The 17,698-nt window shown below is 36.5% G+C and overlaps 1 protein-coding gene across 6 annotated transcripts in view; it reads right to left on the minus strand.

Moving 5' to 3' along the window:
* Positions 1-17,698, minus strand: part of ZNF385D (zinc finger protein 385D) — a 403,568-nt gene that overhangs the window by 121,202 nt on the left and 264,668 nt on the right. For all 6 annotated transcript variants that reach the window (XM_025147465.3, XM_046937672.1, XM_040696247.2 and 3 more), the window contains one exon: positions 7,570-7,712. In XM_025147465.3, coding sequence (XP_025003233.1) covers positions 7,570-7,712 — 143 coding nt within the window. The remainder of the gene's footprint in view (positions 1-7,569; positions 7,713-17,698) is intronic.

Raw genomic sequence — 17,698 nt, forward strand, 5'->3', positions numbered from 1 at the left:
TTCAGCAAGGGGAGGTTACATAAAACTCAGGTTATTTTAAGGTAATCTTAAAATTTGCTTTCCCAGGAGAATGCACATCCTAGAAACCTGGATTTCCACTGAAAGCAATCACAGAAGGTTGGAGCATACTTGATATAAATTTAATTTAAGTAAAAATAAAAGATTTAATGGATTTTTTTAATAGTATCTATCCCCTTATACCCATGAGCAAACTCCTGTAAGCTCTCAACATTGCTTTTGTCTAACAGGTGGCAGCTGTTCATCATAATCACAGGAAGCTGCTGATTCTCTAACTGGAGCATAATGCTAAAGCTGTTCAAATAAGATGTGAAGAAAGGCAAGCAATCTGAAAAGCAGAGGCAGGACTGCTTCTAAAATGTAAGATAACCCTAAGAAAAAGAGAACAAAACCATTGTTGATGCCTTGGTTGAAAGCTGCAGGAGTCCCATATGGTAGTTGCAAGAAGAAGCCATAAATATCTCAAGAAGTTTGCAAAAGGATTAAGGTTAGTTTTAGTCTAAGGTTAGATTTAGTAGAATGCTCCTTACCCATGCACCAAGTCCAAAGAAAATAAGAGGAATCACACTGCTAGGTAGCTGAGACATGATTTTCCAGCCACTCTGCAGTGCAGTGGGAAATCACAGCCATGCAATCACAGGCAACAATTACCTGATGGCTGCAGGAACACTCATTTATGCAAAGCCAGAATATGAGCTCTGTTCCCTGTCCATCACATAGAGTATACACTGTATAGAGGAACAGAAAGATTGGGCATTCCTGGAGATCTGGAAGCACCCTAAATTGACTCAAAACTGGAAAAAAGAATAAGAGCTTCCCAGGCTGTGAACATTTCTTCTACATCAGAGAATCAGAACTTTAATTTCAAGGCATAGGTTAAGGATTTAAAAGTATAGTAAATGAATCTAGCTAATTCAAGTAACTGAATATTTCATACTGATGTTGACTCCTCTTTCCTGTTTTGCAAGCACTGGATAAAAATCTTTGAATTGCCAGAATTTATTGTGTTTGCTCATTCTTCTTCCCCTGCAGAATTCTTAATTAAATGGCCTGGCCAATGATGGAAGTGTTATTGTAATAAAGAATTCCTGAACCCAAATACTATTTTTGCAACCAACCTAATATTTTCTTGATAATATTTTGAAAAATATTTGACTGAACAGCAATAGAGATATAAATAAGATTATAGCTACCTTACAGCTCAATTGCAGTGCTATGGAAAGGAAATGAGCAAGCCAAAAACCTTGTTTGTTGACACCTGTAAATGAGCAGCCATGCAAAGAATATCCCCAGAAGCAATAATACCCTCTGTTTGTCTGACAAATTAACAATTTGGTGCAGAACAATTCTCCACCTGATAAAGGTCCTTTTCACTGAAATAACATTAAATTCATCAGCAGCACAGATTGTATTTTTACTGCCAAGTTTTTCTACAGAGACAATATTCCATTTTGACTCACATGAAACCAAGTCCACTGCATTGTCCCCTGAATATTCCTTTCTGGAAACACTGCATCCTGATAGTATGCCGTCACTACTGAACTTTAAAGAATTTTATATGCTGAAAAAAACACACTGGAAATTATTAAAATATTAGGAAAAAAAGTCTCATTAAGTTCCTCCAATTAAGTTAGAAAACTTAAAGTCCTTATGTAGAGCCACTAAAAAGAAAGAGTGGGATGTGTGTTTTATAAATTTCAAGCTGACAAATTTTTCAAAAAAAATATAACATATTTCATATTTCTTTTCCATTCCTCAGTATCAGAAGCTACATCTTATTCACACTATCCAGAAAACTGGCTTGTCAGCTCTGTAGAACATATCTTTCTTCTAGATAAAAACCTACACAGGGAAGAGCCTTAGGAAAAGATCTCAAAAACAGTTTCTGGCAGATTTTTGACGGGTTTTATCCACTTTTCCTGGTATAACTCTTCCCAGAAATAAATGCCAGTAAGTAGGTTCCATATATTGTCCACTTCTATCAGTTGCCTGGCCACAAGGGGACAAAATTGCATTTCCAAAAAACTGGGGAGCTCTGCTCCATATGAGATAACAGCAGTTAATAGCAAGACAGGAACAGCCTGACACCAAGACCAGAGCCTGTAGAAAAGTGGCTCCCAGTGAAACAAGCCAGCCGTAATTGCTCCCTACTGATACCTACAAATACAAGCATCACCTCTACAAATAGAGAGCACAGCCTTTGCACTGCCCTGGAGGCTGCTAGGATGTTTCACAAGCTGGTTTTCAGGAAGCAAGGAGAACTACCTTGGCATCCTAACCCAAGCTGCACTACTTTAGGAGCTCCAATCTAGGGTCAACATCCACTGTTCTCTCCTCCTTTCCCATATGGCAAAGCTCTATCAGGGAAAAGTGACGCATGAAGTATTGCACCTGAGACTAGTGGTTTAAAACATCAAGAAAAATCAGGAGACTGAACAAGGATTCCTATAGATGGATCGTGGGAAAAATAAGTCTGTGCAGTAACAATTACTTTCCAATCAACATTTAGTCAAATTCTGGCATTACTAGAGCTCTTCCAAGTCATAAGTTGATAGACTAGAATGCAACCATGTTTCTGTCCTAAGGATGTTGCTTTGTAAAGTTTTCCACTGGCCGAAAGGGAAAATTCTGCCTTATTCTGGAGTTTGGATGAAGCTTTTCAAGCAATATCTCTATTTCTACTTACAAGCATTTACTCAGATCTTCTACATTATTGTCCTGTTCCACTACAGATTTTGCTGTCATTATAACCTACTACACATAATATTTCTAGATTTTTTTCCAGGAAAATGGTTAGCATATCCTTCAAAGGATAAACAAGTAAGGAGAGCACTGCACTGCCAGGTTTTCCAGCTGGCAGCATCCTGGATTTGTAAACTATAAATTCTGTCTGTCAAGGTGCTGAAATATATAAATCTGAGAGCTTAATAGCTTAAGTAAAACCTATCTGATGATGCATCTGTGCTTTGAGAATGATGTACTCTGGAGACTAGGAGGTACAAATGAGATCTTAGTGAGTGGGTTATTTTTCTGCAGGAAGGTAAGTTAGAGGGAACCGATACTAGCATTAGTAGGATGAAATATTTTCTCTTAGTCCAGCTACTCAGATCAGTGTTTTCCTACAACTTAATTAGCTTCTAGACTTTGATGCTTTGTGAATTTTTTGCAGCCAACCTTTGGCTCACAAGCAAGAAACCACATGCACATTCACACACACACGAATGCATATTCAGTATACCTGCAAGAGCCTCATATCTCTAAGAACTGGTTCATATAAACACACGGACTTAACACTTCTCTCTCTGCAGTTGAAAAAGTAGAATTAAACTGAATGTTTGCTAGATGACATTTGTCAGAATAGGAAAATGATTTTCTAGTTCTCTGAGCTTCAGAACACATCTTAGAAAGCTACATAAACATTGTTTTTAGGCAGATTCTTTCATTCATATATGTATCTATTTACATCTCATATACTTAATTCATCTTTTTATATCAGATAAACTTGCAATGAACTTGTGATTCTTCAGGGTCTGCACAACAGCTTGCTGTTTTCAATTTAAACAGCTCTGTTGTTGAAATTTCTTTTTACATAGGACTTAAGGGTAACCATTTGCTTCATAATTAAGAATGTAGTATCTACAAATGTTCAGCTAGCCAGATTGTTAATGAGTATGCTTGCTTTAAGCTTTCCTGTACAAATAGATAATGTCCCTCATAAAACTGAATGGTTCAAACTTCACAGGTTATCATTGCATTTCTCAAGCTATTCACTTTTTACTTTCCCCTCTCCTCAGAGCCCAGAGACATTATTTGGAAAGGTTTGCAAAGCCCAAGTTATCTCTTCTATTCTCTGTGTAGGTGAAAGCTTTTGCTTTGTATTAGGTCTTGCGTATGTGCCTAAGAGAATCTCCATTGGTATGAAAAATTGATTAAGTAAATTACATTGCTTTCACCTCTCCTAATGTCTGTTTCCAGTTCATCTGAATACTCAAAGTCCTTTAACAGTGTCCTTGGATATAATTAGAAGCTAGTACAAATGCTTGATAAATAGGAACATTTCTCTGTGGACATACAATGTCAGCACTTCTGTCATATAATTTCAGAGTGAAATTTATCACATGTGAATATCTTATGGCCTGTCCCTTAATATCGGATTCAACTAACCAAATATAGATGCAGCTGAGCCAGCCCTTCGTAGTTTGCAGCAATGAATGGGAACTTTCAGAGTTTACTTCCCTCATCCAAATGTAGACACACAAGATGGACGCATTCTGTGCATTTTATCCACTTGCATAAATGGAGAAATTGTCTTTCTCTGTTTTCAAAGAAACTTAGGCTGATTAGCCCAGATGTCTATGCCTATTACAACTGAACTCTCAAGCTGAGTTAGGATTGCAGTAACTAGGGACAATTTCCTTTCTCTGAAACGTGACTGCATATTTACTACAATTTCTCTTTGATCAGTGCTCTTCTCAAGGGAAAGTTGTTTGGTCTTTAAATAGCCATAACTCTGGAATCCCTTCTAGATTCTTGGGAAATAGCCCAGACATGCTGCCAAATAGATCAGTTTATGTGCAAATACAGAAAGGTAAAGAGGAAATCAATTTCCTATCACACTACCTATGGCCTTGATGTCTGAAATCAAGGCTAGAACTCATTTATCCACAACATGAGAGAGAACATCCACTTCAGGTTTCTGGAGTTCTGGTCATTTACTGACCGCCTGCTTAATCTGATTTAGCAAAAAAAAAAAAAAAATACAAAAGTTTCTCCACTTAGCTGTTAAGTCAATTAATACAGAATATTATTAACAGCTACAACTGTTAATGGGCAGATCACTTTTTGGTTAAACACTTTTCTGTCTCATATTCACATACTTAAAGACATTGTCAGACATTCTGTTTAAAGTCTAATATGGCTTGTGGGTTACCTTCTCCTTAGGCTGATAATGCCCAGCAGCAGCTGATGTATCCCCAAACATTCGTCAGCCTGGAAAGAATTTCTGGAAATATGCAGAACTTCTTAACTAGCCTACATGTTTTGAGGATGCTGTTAACCAGCTCTGGCATATGAGCTAAACATAGCAGTATTCAATAATGTACTGTTCAGCAGGAAAATGGGAACATTGAGGATGATGCTGCATGTCAGCACACATGATGAGAAGGCAAAGGTCACACTGCAAGGCAAAGAATCTGAGCAGATGACAGCAGCTCAGATGACAGCATCCTCACACTTGGGACTGACACACTCAGCAAAGGTGAATTTGGCAGATGGCCACACAGCACAGGAAGCAGTGCTTCAAATGGGAATGCACTTCAGAACATTGTTAAAAAGGGCTGCTAGTCTTACCCTTGAAACTTAGGCTCAGGTTACTGAAAAATTTAAGAGATGAGGAGCCACTGAAGTCTAACTACAGCACTTATACCTAAAGAGATACTTCTAAGATGATGTTCAAGTATAACAGGGTTTTGATAGGAGACAGTTTTTACCTTCCTATTTCTAAAGAAATATCAGAACACATTACATCCCATCCCCCTTCTTCCCCAAGGTACTAATAGGAGAATATCAAACTTGATAAGAAGAACCTGCAAATCTTTGGAAGAGCACAAGATAAACAAATATTTACTTAAATTCATCATTAAAATTGCATTTTAATTATGCAGAGTTAAACATACCACAAAGCCATCTGAAACTCCTGGAAAAGAAAATAATTTCTAGTACAGTATTCACAAAAAATCAGTTGGATTATGGCATTAAATATAGGCAATGATCACTAAGCAAAATTGGCAAGAAAAATACCTAAAGCACACTAAACAATTCTAATTTGTAATATGTTATCAGTGTTTTAACTTAGGGTTTTAAAAAAAAAAACAACTTTACTATATGCCTATCTTCATTTTAAAAAATGGAAATATTTTCTTTGTAATAGTAATTCTTTGATGCCTTCCTTCCGAGCATTTCAGAACTTGGAGTTTATAGGTTCTCCTTCTTATTAGTATTGTCAATTGCTTGCATTTAAGGTTGAGCAACAGAATATTTATCACAATTAGTTCAATTACAAAATGTACATCCATAAAAGGTAAATAAATTAACATTTAATTCTTCTATTTATTTCTAAGATGGGTGTGTTCTTTTGCAACTCTTAATTATGACACTTTAGATTTTCATATGTTAATTAGAATTGTTTTGACATAGCAATTTCCACCCCTCTCTCAGAGTAGTTAAGCAAACACATTCCTATTTTTTTTCCCTATACCAAGTACAGGCAAATGAAAAAAAGGTAATCCTAGGGTACTTTGAAGTTAAAAAGTAGCATCATTTTATAAGGGCAAAATTAATTTAAGAATGGTTTAGATTGAAGTAATAATCAAATTTTGCCAAGAGCTTCTCCAAAAGTAGTGCCTCCTATTCTATTATGTTGGCTCGTCATCAGAGGCAGATGTGGGTGGGATGGCAGTAGAAGTTGAGCCTTCCCAACAATATTCCATTTTGTTGACATGTGACAGATGGCAGCAGAGGGCCAGTCTGACAGAATGACGTTTGACATGGAAGTGTTTATGAAGCAAAGGTGTGAGACTGAATTTTTCCATGTGGAGAAAGCAGCACCCACTGACATTCACTGACATTTGGTGAATGTTTATGGTGATCAAACAGTGGATGTGAGCTCAGTGAAGCAGCGGGTGGTGCATATCAGTTGTGGTGACAGTGAAGTGGAAGACAAGCTACTCTCTAGATGGCCATGAACAACTGTCACGCCATGAAATGAAAAGTGTCTCATTCAGCTCATATACGCTAATAGGCTAATGGCAGTAATTACGCTGAAAAATACTGTTTTGTAGCTGAGAATTTGCTCTATCAAACAGTGTTATTGTGCTCTTTGTATCTGTTATAGTTTCCACGGAAATAAATAGGAGGCATGACTTTAAGAGCAATTGATGTACATTCACAGCCAGTACAACTAAGTTAAGAAATTCTTGAAGAATAATCTAACCTTGCATTAACTTAAAAGGTGCGAAAATCACATATTCTAATCTGAAAATACACTAGATTGTATGCCACTGAAATAGCTCTTATACCAGCTAATGCTGTTCTAAGCATGCTTGAGTTGTCCAATCAGTTTTATCTTTTATAAAAAAGTAAATTTTGCTCTTCTGATGTGCAAATTTTAGGTATTTCTTGGGAAATGTGGTGGAGATAGAATGTAAAGTCACTCAGTATTTTACACTTACAGCAAAGTGTGTTAGGGAAACTCTGCACATCTTAAAATAGAGTGGGAAACACAAGGCCTGGGACTGGATATAGCCTGCAAGTTTACTGCATGTCACTTGGGATCATATCATTTTTTCCTTCTACATTATTTCTGGCTAACACTCAGCTAGGCTCTAATTTATGGTCTACCAGTGTATCTGGAAGAGCTATTTGGCCCTCAGTACCGGGAGAGAATATTCCAGGTTTAACTGAGTACATAAAACTCCATTTTGTGCCCTTTTGAGCCTCCTATGGAAACCATGGCTCACTGAAGTGGACAGTAACTGTTAGGACTGTACTTACTGCATTGAAGTTGGGGAAGAGATTGACTGCTGCTGCAGTGTCCAGAGGAAATGGGAGAAATGGTTTAATATCCAGTGATGGCTGCAAAGGTGGAGCAGGAGGACGCACTAGGGCTGGAAGAGCAGGGCTCTGGCATGTACCACCTATATGTAAAAAGAGACAGAAGGTATTCAGCAAGTAATATGATAATAATAACTAAGTAAAAATACAAGAATAAAATAAACAGAAATAATTTTAATCATACATTTATTGTACATTAATATAAATAATATTACACATACATTTTTATGTGTCCACAAAAATCACTGCATTACTGTGAAAGAGTGCAGCTGACTCAGTGACTGTTGATCATAATTCTTTGCCAGGACCTGCAGGTATCCATCTTTTATTATTTAAAATTAACTAATAAACCATTTATCTCCCTGAACTATCTGAAACAATAGCTCAGTACATCTGACTTCATTTTAGAACTCCAGCTAGTCTCATTCACTTACAAAGTTTTTTCAGTGCTTTCAGTGCTTTACCCCATAACCATTACTCAACACTCCTAAGCCAAACTACTCCAGAGTAAAAAGGACAACAACAGGTTGTTTTGCTCAGCAAAAGCTGTTGTTTGCAGACTTTTGATTTCTTTAATTAATCCCTTGGTAAATAAGCTTAATCTTGTCAAGTGCAACCTACCTTGCTGCCTTAACAGTTGATCAATACAAACCTAAAACAAGTTCAGCAGCCACCAAAATTTGGGGTTTTGAATGGTCCTGACAAACACATTCTACTCTCATAAAAGTTGGAGTAGGTTCAGATTGCACAGAAATACCCCTGAAATGCAAAAATACTGCATACCCTTGCATACCAATAAGCCACTACTTGTTTGCTGTGGACTGTTTTACTGATTTATTTGCCCCTTGCAGCTGAAAGCCGAAATGGTTCAAGCCTGTTCTCTGCTTTCAGTACTTTCTATGTTTTGGTTGCACTCCAAAACATTAATTCCCTTTTAATTAAAGACTATTTGGATCCAAGGAAACTGTTAAAATATGCCAGTGTTCTTTTAATCTGAGAGGCAGGCAGCAGACTGTAAAAACCTGCTGGTAAGTATATAAGAAACATTAAAGAAAACATAAAGGGTGTTTTACCCAACTCGTTGAACAGAGACACAGGCAGATATGCCATCAGAGAGAAAGATCAGCAAATCCTTTCTTTTTTTTCTCCCAAACATGCAGGCATTCTATCAGATGAACCGCATACATTCTTTAAGAGCACAAATATAAGGGACTCAGAGTGATATAGAGAATCTCTCCATATTTGGTCAGCAAATCTGCTAAGAAGGGTTGCAATTTCATGCTTCTAACTGAGGACTAACAGCACAAGATTTAATGAACCAGTTGTAGCAGACCATTACAGTTCTACTTCTAGGTACAAATTCAACTGGAGCCAAATAGCCAAGTTTTCACAGACAGTTGTTATTGTCTCTTTTTTGTTTGGTTGGTTGGTTTCTTTTGTTGTTGTTGTTGTTGCTCATTTGTTGTTTTTGTGAGTGTCTGTTTGTGCATGTGATTTTTTTTTTCCAACTTTCAATGTATCTGTAAAGGATTTCACTACAGATTATTGAAAGGAAAGCATTACTCACAAGTAAACCAAAGGCATTAGATTAAGGTTCACTCCAATCTCATGCTATTTTTTTCCTCAAGAGTTACTGTCATTTCTGAAGTCATTTGTATATTTACCTCAGTGTAAGAGTGTGCTAAAGCAAACCCTTTGAGTACAGATGATAAAGAACATAGACAACAGAAAAGCAGAAAGAAAACGGTGTTGTTTTCCATAGCTCACTAGCATAGCAATATCAGGTATTTCAAGAATATCACTGGTTTGGCAATTGCTAAGTTCCCATGGAATTATTACAAAAATGACATAAAAATAAAACAAACATGCCAGAAAGACGATAAGGATCATAGAATCATAGAATCGCTAAAGTTGGAAAAGACCCACAGGATCATCCAGTCCAACCATTCGCCCTTCACCAATGGTTCTCGTTAAACCATGTCCCTCAACACAACATCCAAACGCTCTTTAAACACCACCAGGGTTGGTGACTCCACCACCTCTCTGGGCAGTCCATTCCAGTGCCTGACCACCCTTTCAGAGAAGTAGTATTTCCTAACGTCCAGCCTGAATCTTCCCTGGAGCAGCTTGAAGCCATTCCCTCTAGTCCTATCACTAGTCACACAAGAGAAGAGACTGACTCCCAGCTCACTACAACCTCCCTTCAGGTAGTTATAGAGAGCAATAAGGTCTCCCCTGAGCCTCCTCTTCTCTAGACTGGACAATCCCAGCTCCTTCAGCCGCTCCTCATAAGGCCTGTGCTCCAGACCCCTCACCAGCTTTGTTGCCCTCCTCTGAACATGCTCCAGGGCCTCAATGTCTTTCTTACAGTGAAGGGCCCAAAACTGGACACAGTATTCAAGGTGTGGCCTCACCAGTGTTGAGTACAGGGGGAATTACTTACAGGACTTACAAGTCTTACTCCCTGTATATAGGAAAAGCCCCATAAAGACTTTTTTGGTTGCTGGAAAAAAAGGATTTTTTCTCATTTAAAGTGTTTACATATCACAAAATGAAACCATCACTCCTAGTGATAAAAACCTTACAAAGAAATCTCTAGGTTGCACCTGAGAATGTACAGAAACACAAAGAATTGCCAAGGTGAGCATTTGCCTGACAATAGCAAGGAAATTGAAGCTGATAAAATATTCTCCAACTCACAGATGTAAATGAAAACTAGGTTGAAAAATGGAGAAAAAGCACTTTGGGTGTGTTATCTCAGTGCTATGAAGGAGAGTGTTCCAGCCTTGCAGATTCAGATTACCTAAAGCAATGGAACAGCTATCCCATACTCTCAGATATTGCACTATGAAGGATGAAGAAGTTCTTCCTGTGATTCTTCCCTGCTGCATGATTAGGCACTCACCACCTGCCACTGCCAGCCAATGCTGCAAAAAGTCATCTGGGGACAAGAACACAATTTAAAAGGAATAATTCAGCCAGCTTTTCAAGACCTTGGCTGGGGCTCAGAGCCTCTGGAACAGTTTAAAGTCTACTCCAGTCCTGGCTACGGTGGCACAGAAAATGAGTAAGTTCAGCAGTACAGCTGCTCTCTAATTTTTCAGGACTGTCCTTTAATGATGGAACATGTGATAGATATGATATTTGAGCTTTCACTTAAAAGTAACTCTGTAATTTTTATGGCGCCAAAAATTAGATTCTCTTTCCACTTAACAAGTGCAGAGTTAACAGCAAGAAAAAACCCAAATCAATGGCAGCCACTTTTGTGACTCAGCTTAACTGAAAAACCTTTTCACAACTTTTGGGAATGTCAATGTTAAATACTTCCCCTCTTATCTATTACAGTAGAGATGGAGAGGAATAGAAGCCTAGTGAGATGAGTTTTTGGACAGCAAATGTGGAAAAATTCTCATTGTAAAAATGGAAGTATCAAGGGAAGAAATGTTGTCAAAAGAAGAAAAACAAGAGAGCCAAGAAAGCAAAACAGAGAGGAAAGCAGTAGGCATGCAGTATAAACTTGAAAGAGAATTCACTTTATAAATAGGATGTGCCATGTGGGACAACAGCATACTTAGAAAATAACATTTGAGCAAGTATTATGTGCTTTCTTCACTATGAAGTGTTGATGAACATCAGGTTGAGGTAAGAAACTATAAAAATTGCTTATGACTCTTCTGGTGTTGTGTATAAGCTTGTACAAAAGGACTTTCACAGCTTTCCTTGTGCATCTGAAATGCTGCTGATCATCACAACAAGAGATGTCTCAATGCCAACCTCTTCACAAACTTTCTGTTAGCAACAGTGGGAGCACAAAAGCACTGATACCATCCCAAATCACATACAGACTTTGTCTATAGACTGTGTTTGGTGTCCTAATTTTCACTAAGACATCACTGACTGAAGTGACATGCATACAGGGCATGACCCAAGAAGTACAATCCCCCAAAAATGCAAGGCAATACAAGTCTAAAGTTGCATTTGATTAATAGCATGCTACAATTCCTTAAAATAGAAAATTACAATGTGAATTTACAAATTCAGTCTTACAAGTTATAGTCTAAGACCTTTCTAAAGAGAACAAGTCTTTCCAACCCATTCAGAGTTCAAGGATCCTGAAGATTCAAGACATTTGGAAAATTACGTCAGTGTTTTAATCTTAATTTCCCTGGTAAGAAGCGCAGGAGTTATACAACTTTACAGCCTAATTAGCTCAGCATTTTAACCAAATTGGAAATAATAATTTGTTTCTTAAAGTTTCAGACAACATAGGCAAGATAATCTCTTTGTCAGAGGAGGTGATAGTATGTGTAAGTAGAGTCCAACAACCAACACAGTGTTATGTTGTGAGTTCAGACAGCTTATGTAGTACAGAGCTACACACATAACACGCTCTCTGTGCTGTAATTGACTCAAATTCTGTGCTGTAATCGACTCAAATGGTCCTCCTGAAACCACTGGCAATATGAACATCATCACTACGAGACCTTTCTTGCCTGTTCTCTGAACCAAGAGAAGAAAACAGAAATGTTCAGGCAAAGATATAATTCCTGCAAGTTCAACCTTAAATTGTCCATTCTACAAGCAATTCTGCAATTTTACACCTGATTTTTTCTCTGTTGGAATATGAATAGATATTATTTCTTCCTTCCCCCCCCCCCCCCCCCCCGGCCTCCAAGTATTTGACTTTAGAGACATTGTTTCATTGTGGAACTGAAAATAGATTTCAAAATCAGAAGTCAGTCCAAATAGAGGAAACAAATTTCTTTAAAAATACTAAGTTTTAACATTATCGTAAAGATATGTTTTCATCGTAAAGACATTTTTTTCATAACTCAAAAGGAAGAAAAAGAAAGAGAGAAAGAGAGAAAGAGAAAAGAAAGAGAGAAAGAGAGAAAGAGAGAAGGAAATCCAAACAATAACAAAAGTAGTTCTGAGGGGGAAAAAATGCTTTGTTGAAATAACATTTTCTGATAAGAAAGTCTCTCATGCAAATTCTTGGAAAACACTTGGAAAATCCATCAGATATTCAGAATCATATACATAGCTGTAAGGCCTCAGAACATCTGAATTAAGAAAAGCACAAAGACAAAATATGCACAAGAGAAACAAAAGAAAAACCTTAGATTGATAGACATAATAAGGCTTTTTAATTTCTTTTTTTTATATATATATGTAAGGAATAAAAATAAAATTTTCAGGAAGTTTCTGGGGAAGGACATTCAGAATCCTGTCTTTCACGAGCCCTAACATGCAGCTTAACAAACTGGCAACTGCATACTGCTACATTTTGTGACTTGGTCATTGAGAAAGATATGCAACACCTTTCCCTACATAACCTCTCTTCCTGCATGCTATCATTCCCAGATCTCTTAAGCTGTACTGTAAGTTTAGTTTCCAGAAAAACAACCATCACATCTAAGGAAATATCCAGTTCAAATTTTGTAGACACAGATAGTCTAGATCATTTTTAATTAATTAATAACTCATTAATATGAATCTTATTGTAGTTCTTCCATCATCACAAAAACCAAGTGAAAAAAAAATCAAATCTCCACAGAATTCCATTTTCACTCCTTCATTGCCAAGAGTACAGTCACCTTCAATACATCAGAAACATCTTAAAACAATATTCAACTTCCCATCCATCCTGGAGTCTGTTTGTTTCCAGTAACGTAATGTCATTTTTTCCTGCGCATGGATATTCCCAAGGTTTTCTCTCCATCTCCCACCTCTCCAAATATTTCTATGAAAGCTTATTGAAGGTCAAAACAATGTACACATTCTGCCTTGGTAGAAGCTCAGAGGACCTTTCAAATTCACATGATTCAGTGTGAATAGATGGGAAGGCACTGATTTCTAGTTTAAAAGGTAATTTTCATGTAACTTAAAAAGGTAACTTCAAAAAGTCTCATGATTATTATTATTATTTTTAATGCAGGATCCTACTATCTGTCATTATACACACAGTAAGGATTAAAATATGTTCAAGAGAGCTTGAGCCAAAAAAGGATTATTTGCTCAGACTATTTTAAAGAAGAGTGAAGGGTTGTGGGGGAGTTTATATCCTTACTTATAAAAGCTAAGTTTAGAATTGGTTAACTCAGTTCCAGGTAGAACTTTAAAATCATTACAAATTTAGTTTGCCTGTGGGTCAAAGAAAAGGCAGAGTGGACATAAAGATGTAAGCAATTAAGAATGGTAGGCAAGACATGAAAGACAATGAATTTTCTTTCTCAAAAATAGTAGACACACCATTTATGCTTTCACACAATCTGGTAAGATGGGAAATTTAAAGACATTCTAAGACAAAAGAATAACCTTCAGGATATAGTACAGGCAGTGTGATATGAATTGCAGACCTGGCTTTTAGGAATATTCCAGCTTAATATAATTTGTAATTTTGTTATAACCTATTGTCCACCAGGGTACCCCCTTCCATCACTGCAGAACAGTTTCCATTTTTGGAACAGCTTATTTTAGTAAGAACTGCTAGATTGTCATTTTTAACGTAAATTAAGTTCCATTACAGGCAGTGCCATCTAAATTAGGTATAACAGGGTTCACCCAAATACCAAATTACTTATGAGTACTTATTATATTCAAGTGATTAAAATATGAACTCATGATACAGAAAGTTAGTTCATATGCAACTGGTGTGTTTTATCTACATATATGAATACATTTTAATCTTGAATGTTTGATTTTAATGCTTATACTTATCCCCATATTATTCTATATGAACGAAAATGACATAATGTGCTACCTAATAACACGGTGTCTGTTGAGAATTTATTGATCATGAACTGTATGTTCCAACCACTCTTAGTTTCAGAACTCAGTTTCTTCTGAGTTCTTCTTTGTTGTTGGTGGTGGGGTTTTGTTCTTGTTGTTGTTATTTTGGCTTTTTTTTTTTCTTTACATGCTTTGTTTCTTTTTTTTTCAGAAGAAAAGATGATTTCAACTGCTGCATTGTTCACGATTTTTTTCTGAGAGTGTTTTCACCATAAAATGCTCTCAAATATACTCAAAGCACTATAATATCCACCTTTAAACACAATATTGTTTCATGTGATTCCACTTAGTTTTGTGAGGGAAAAAAAAAAAAAAAGGAAAAAAAAAAGAAGAGAAACAACAAATTAACAGCATTAAGCACTTGACATTCATTGGAAAGGAAGAACTCTCAGAATGAAGTTGCAGCCACATCAGCTTCTCTCTCACTGACTTTCCTCTGACAATCTGATGGTCAGATACACTCTACGGCAATACAGGCCCTTCTTTCAGAGGTTTTGATGTTAGTGAACTTAGCAGTAGCCAGTCACTTTGAAGAGAATGAATGCAACACTGTCTCAGCTGTGGAGATCTGTGATGAACAGGTTTTTCAGCTCACTGGCCAAAGCTGAAAAGCCCCCCTCAACATTTAGAGGAGAAAAAACAAGAAAGAAAGAAATGAAATCACTATGTAAGTGAAGTATTTCTGTTACTGAAGTATTTCTTGCACCTTAAATGAAGTTCTTTATTTGTTGCTTAGATACTTAATGCTTTTTTATTGTTTACATTTTGACAAATTTCAAAAATCCAAACCACACTAATTCAGTACTACTCACTACAAAAACATGTTCATGGTTCCTAAAACTCTTGCAGCTTGGCACAACTCAGTACCCACTATTTATTTATAGAGTGCATTTTTTCTTCACACACACTATTCACCTGGAAAATTTGATTCAGCTCTGGTCGCTTGCTGCTATTCAAAGTATTATTTTGTCTAGAGACAATATTTGTTCTGTGATTCCTGCAAAGTGAGCTAGCTTATAAAAAGAACTCTTTATTTTTATTATTAGCTTCTATTAGCTTTAGAAGCCTCCAGCTATGCATCGTATTTCTTTTTTTTTTTTTTTTTAAGGTCTTTTCTTTCACAATCATAGCATTTTTAAAAATGTAAAATTGTATATGCTAAGACAAGATTTTTGATTGAAAATGTACCCAAATGTAATCTACCTAAAGGACTAGATTTTTATTTTTATTTTAGTTATGTTGAATACCATAAAACTGTTATTAACGATGGAGGACAGGGAAAATTTGCATGAATACTCCTTTAATCATTGCGCTTTTGATAAATAAGCTCAGGTTCCCACTCCCTATTTGTGATCTTATTCCCTCCTGTTCCACTGCCATTATCCATGAGAAGTAATGGAAAGGTGTGCCTGACTTACAGATAACAAAGCCTAGCTTGTCTGAATAGGAAAAAAGCACACAGAATTGTGTAGACTATATCCTCTCAAGGAAAAAGGAAGCTCATGTCAAAGCCTCTCTGAACTCCAAATCACACTCCAACCCTATACCTAGACTATGCTATGGACCACAGAAAACACTTCACTAAATCAAATTATTTTTATTAAACAAAATCTACTAAAAAACCATGATCTTAACTTCAACATTTAACACTACCTAGCAATGAATTCTACTAATGCTCTACAGGCAACATCTTCTATAGATTATAAATTACATGAGGGCATCAATCAAGCTTTTTATTCTAGCAAGAGGGACATGACCTACATAATTGAGCTCTTCAGAATCCTTTGAGGTTTTATTCCAGTTGGTAAGATAAATTTGGATATGTGTGTACATATATATATACATATACATATATATATATTTTTTTTCCCCATTTGGAAGCAGTTAAATCACTGAAAATTAAATGATCCCAAACAAGTGTTCCACTTTCTGTTAAGTTCTGTCTGCTTCACTTAGAAGGAAACAAGAAGAAATCTGCCAGCTTGGCCACATTGCTTGTTATCAGCCATCCATAGCAAGCAGCAACCACAATAGCTAACAGGAAAATAGACCAAGACTGCTAGCAGCATGGCTTTAGAGAAGACCAACAAGTAAAATGTTCAAGACCTCCAGCTCTTGTCTTGAGCATGCAAAAACTCTTGATTTGCACCTGTCTTAAGGAATAAAATAAAGTGAAAAATGCCCAGTAACATGTGAAGAAACATTATTTTTCTCCATACAATTCTGGTATCAATTGTCAAGACAATCCCATTTATTAAGAAATTAATTAAATTTTTAAGCTATAAAACCAAGACAACATAAATCACCTACTAAAGTGGAAGATCAAGAAAATGAGCCATAGGTCCCTAAATCTTGTGCTATGATCACTTCAGCAGATATTAGTCTAGTAATGAAGTGAACACACACCCAGATTCAAGAGATCTATTCCAAAGTTCCTTCACTGGCTGCACATGTTTTATGCAACTTTACTCTTTCTTTAGTAAGCAGGTGGATTAAAAGAAATGAAAAGCCTTCCATGCCTAAAGTGGGCTAGACATACACAGCATTCTCTCAACATTTTTAACACTAAGCAGTAATGCCAGGCCAGAAAAGTTTGTCTGGACATCACAGAGCACCAGCTTTCCCTTTTTTTCTTCTGACTATAAGATCTTCCTCTTGGCTAGCTAATCCCACATAAAGCAGCAACCCATAATGTGATTTCCAGCCTGTACCAAGGATGTTTACATTCACAGTCAAGCTGAGTGTGTTCTTTACGGTCAGCGTCCAAACAGATCCTAACCATGACAACAGAAAAAATCACAGTAAATAAATGAGTTAAAAATACAAGCCTGGTGTAAATATTATAAAAAGCACAATAATTTTAAAGCTTCACACTTTCTGACATTAAAAAAAAGAAATCTCTGACTCAGTATATTCTCCAGCTGGATTTTTCTAATGTTTATATGAAAGTCGCTTTTATGGTATAATAAGCACAGATTTCCAATGGTTATCAATCAGAAGGATACAATTCTGCAAACAGACTTTCTTTTTTTTTTTTTCATTTTTATGATGAATATATTTGCAAATTTTGAGGTGTCATTTTTCAAAAGTATGATTAGGGAAGAAATAATGATTAACTTCTGATGTCTCTGCATCAAGTGAAACAGGCATACAATTGAGACAAATAAATAACTAATATCATGAAATGGACACACTAATAGCACACTCACTATGAGGATAGTGCTGTGCAGCAATGCCTCTGATTTAACCTTGAAAAAGCTCAATATAGCCAAGTTTT

The sequence above is a fragment of the Gallus gallus genome, chromosome 2 (genome assembly GCF_016699485.2).
Source record: "Gallus gallus isolate bGalGal1 chromosome 2, bGalGal1.mat.broiler.GRCg7b, whole genome shotgun sequence".
Classification (NCBI taxonomy): Eukaryota; Metazoa; Chordata; class Aves; order Galliformes; family Phasianidae; genus Gallus; species Gallus gallus.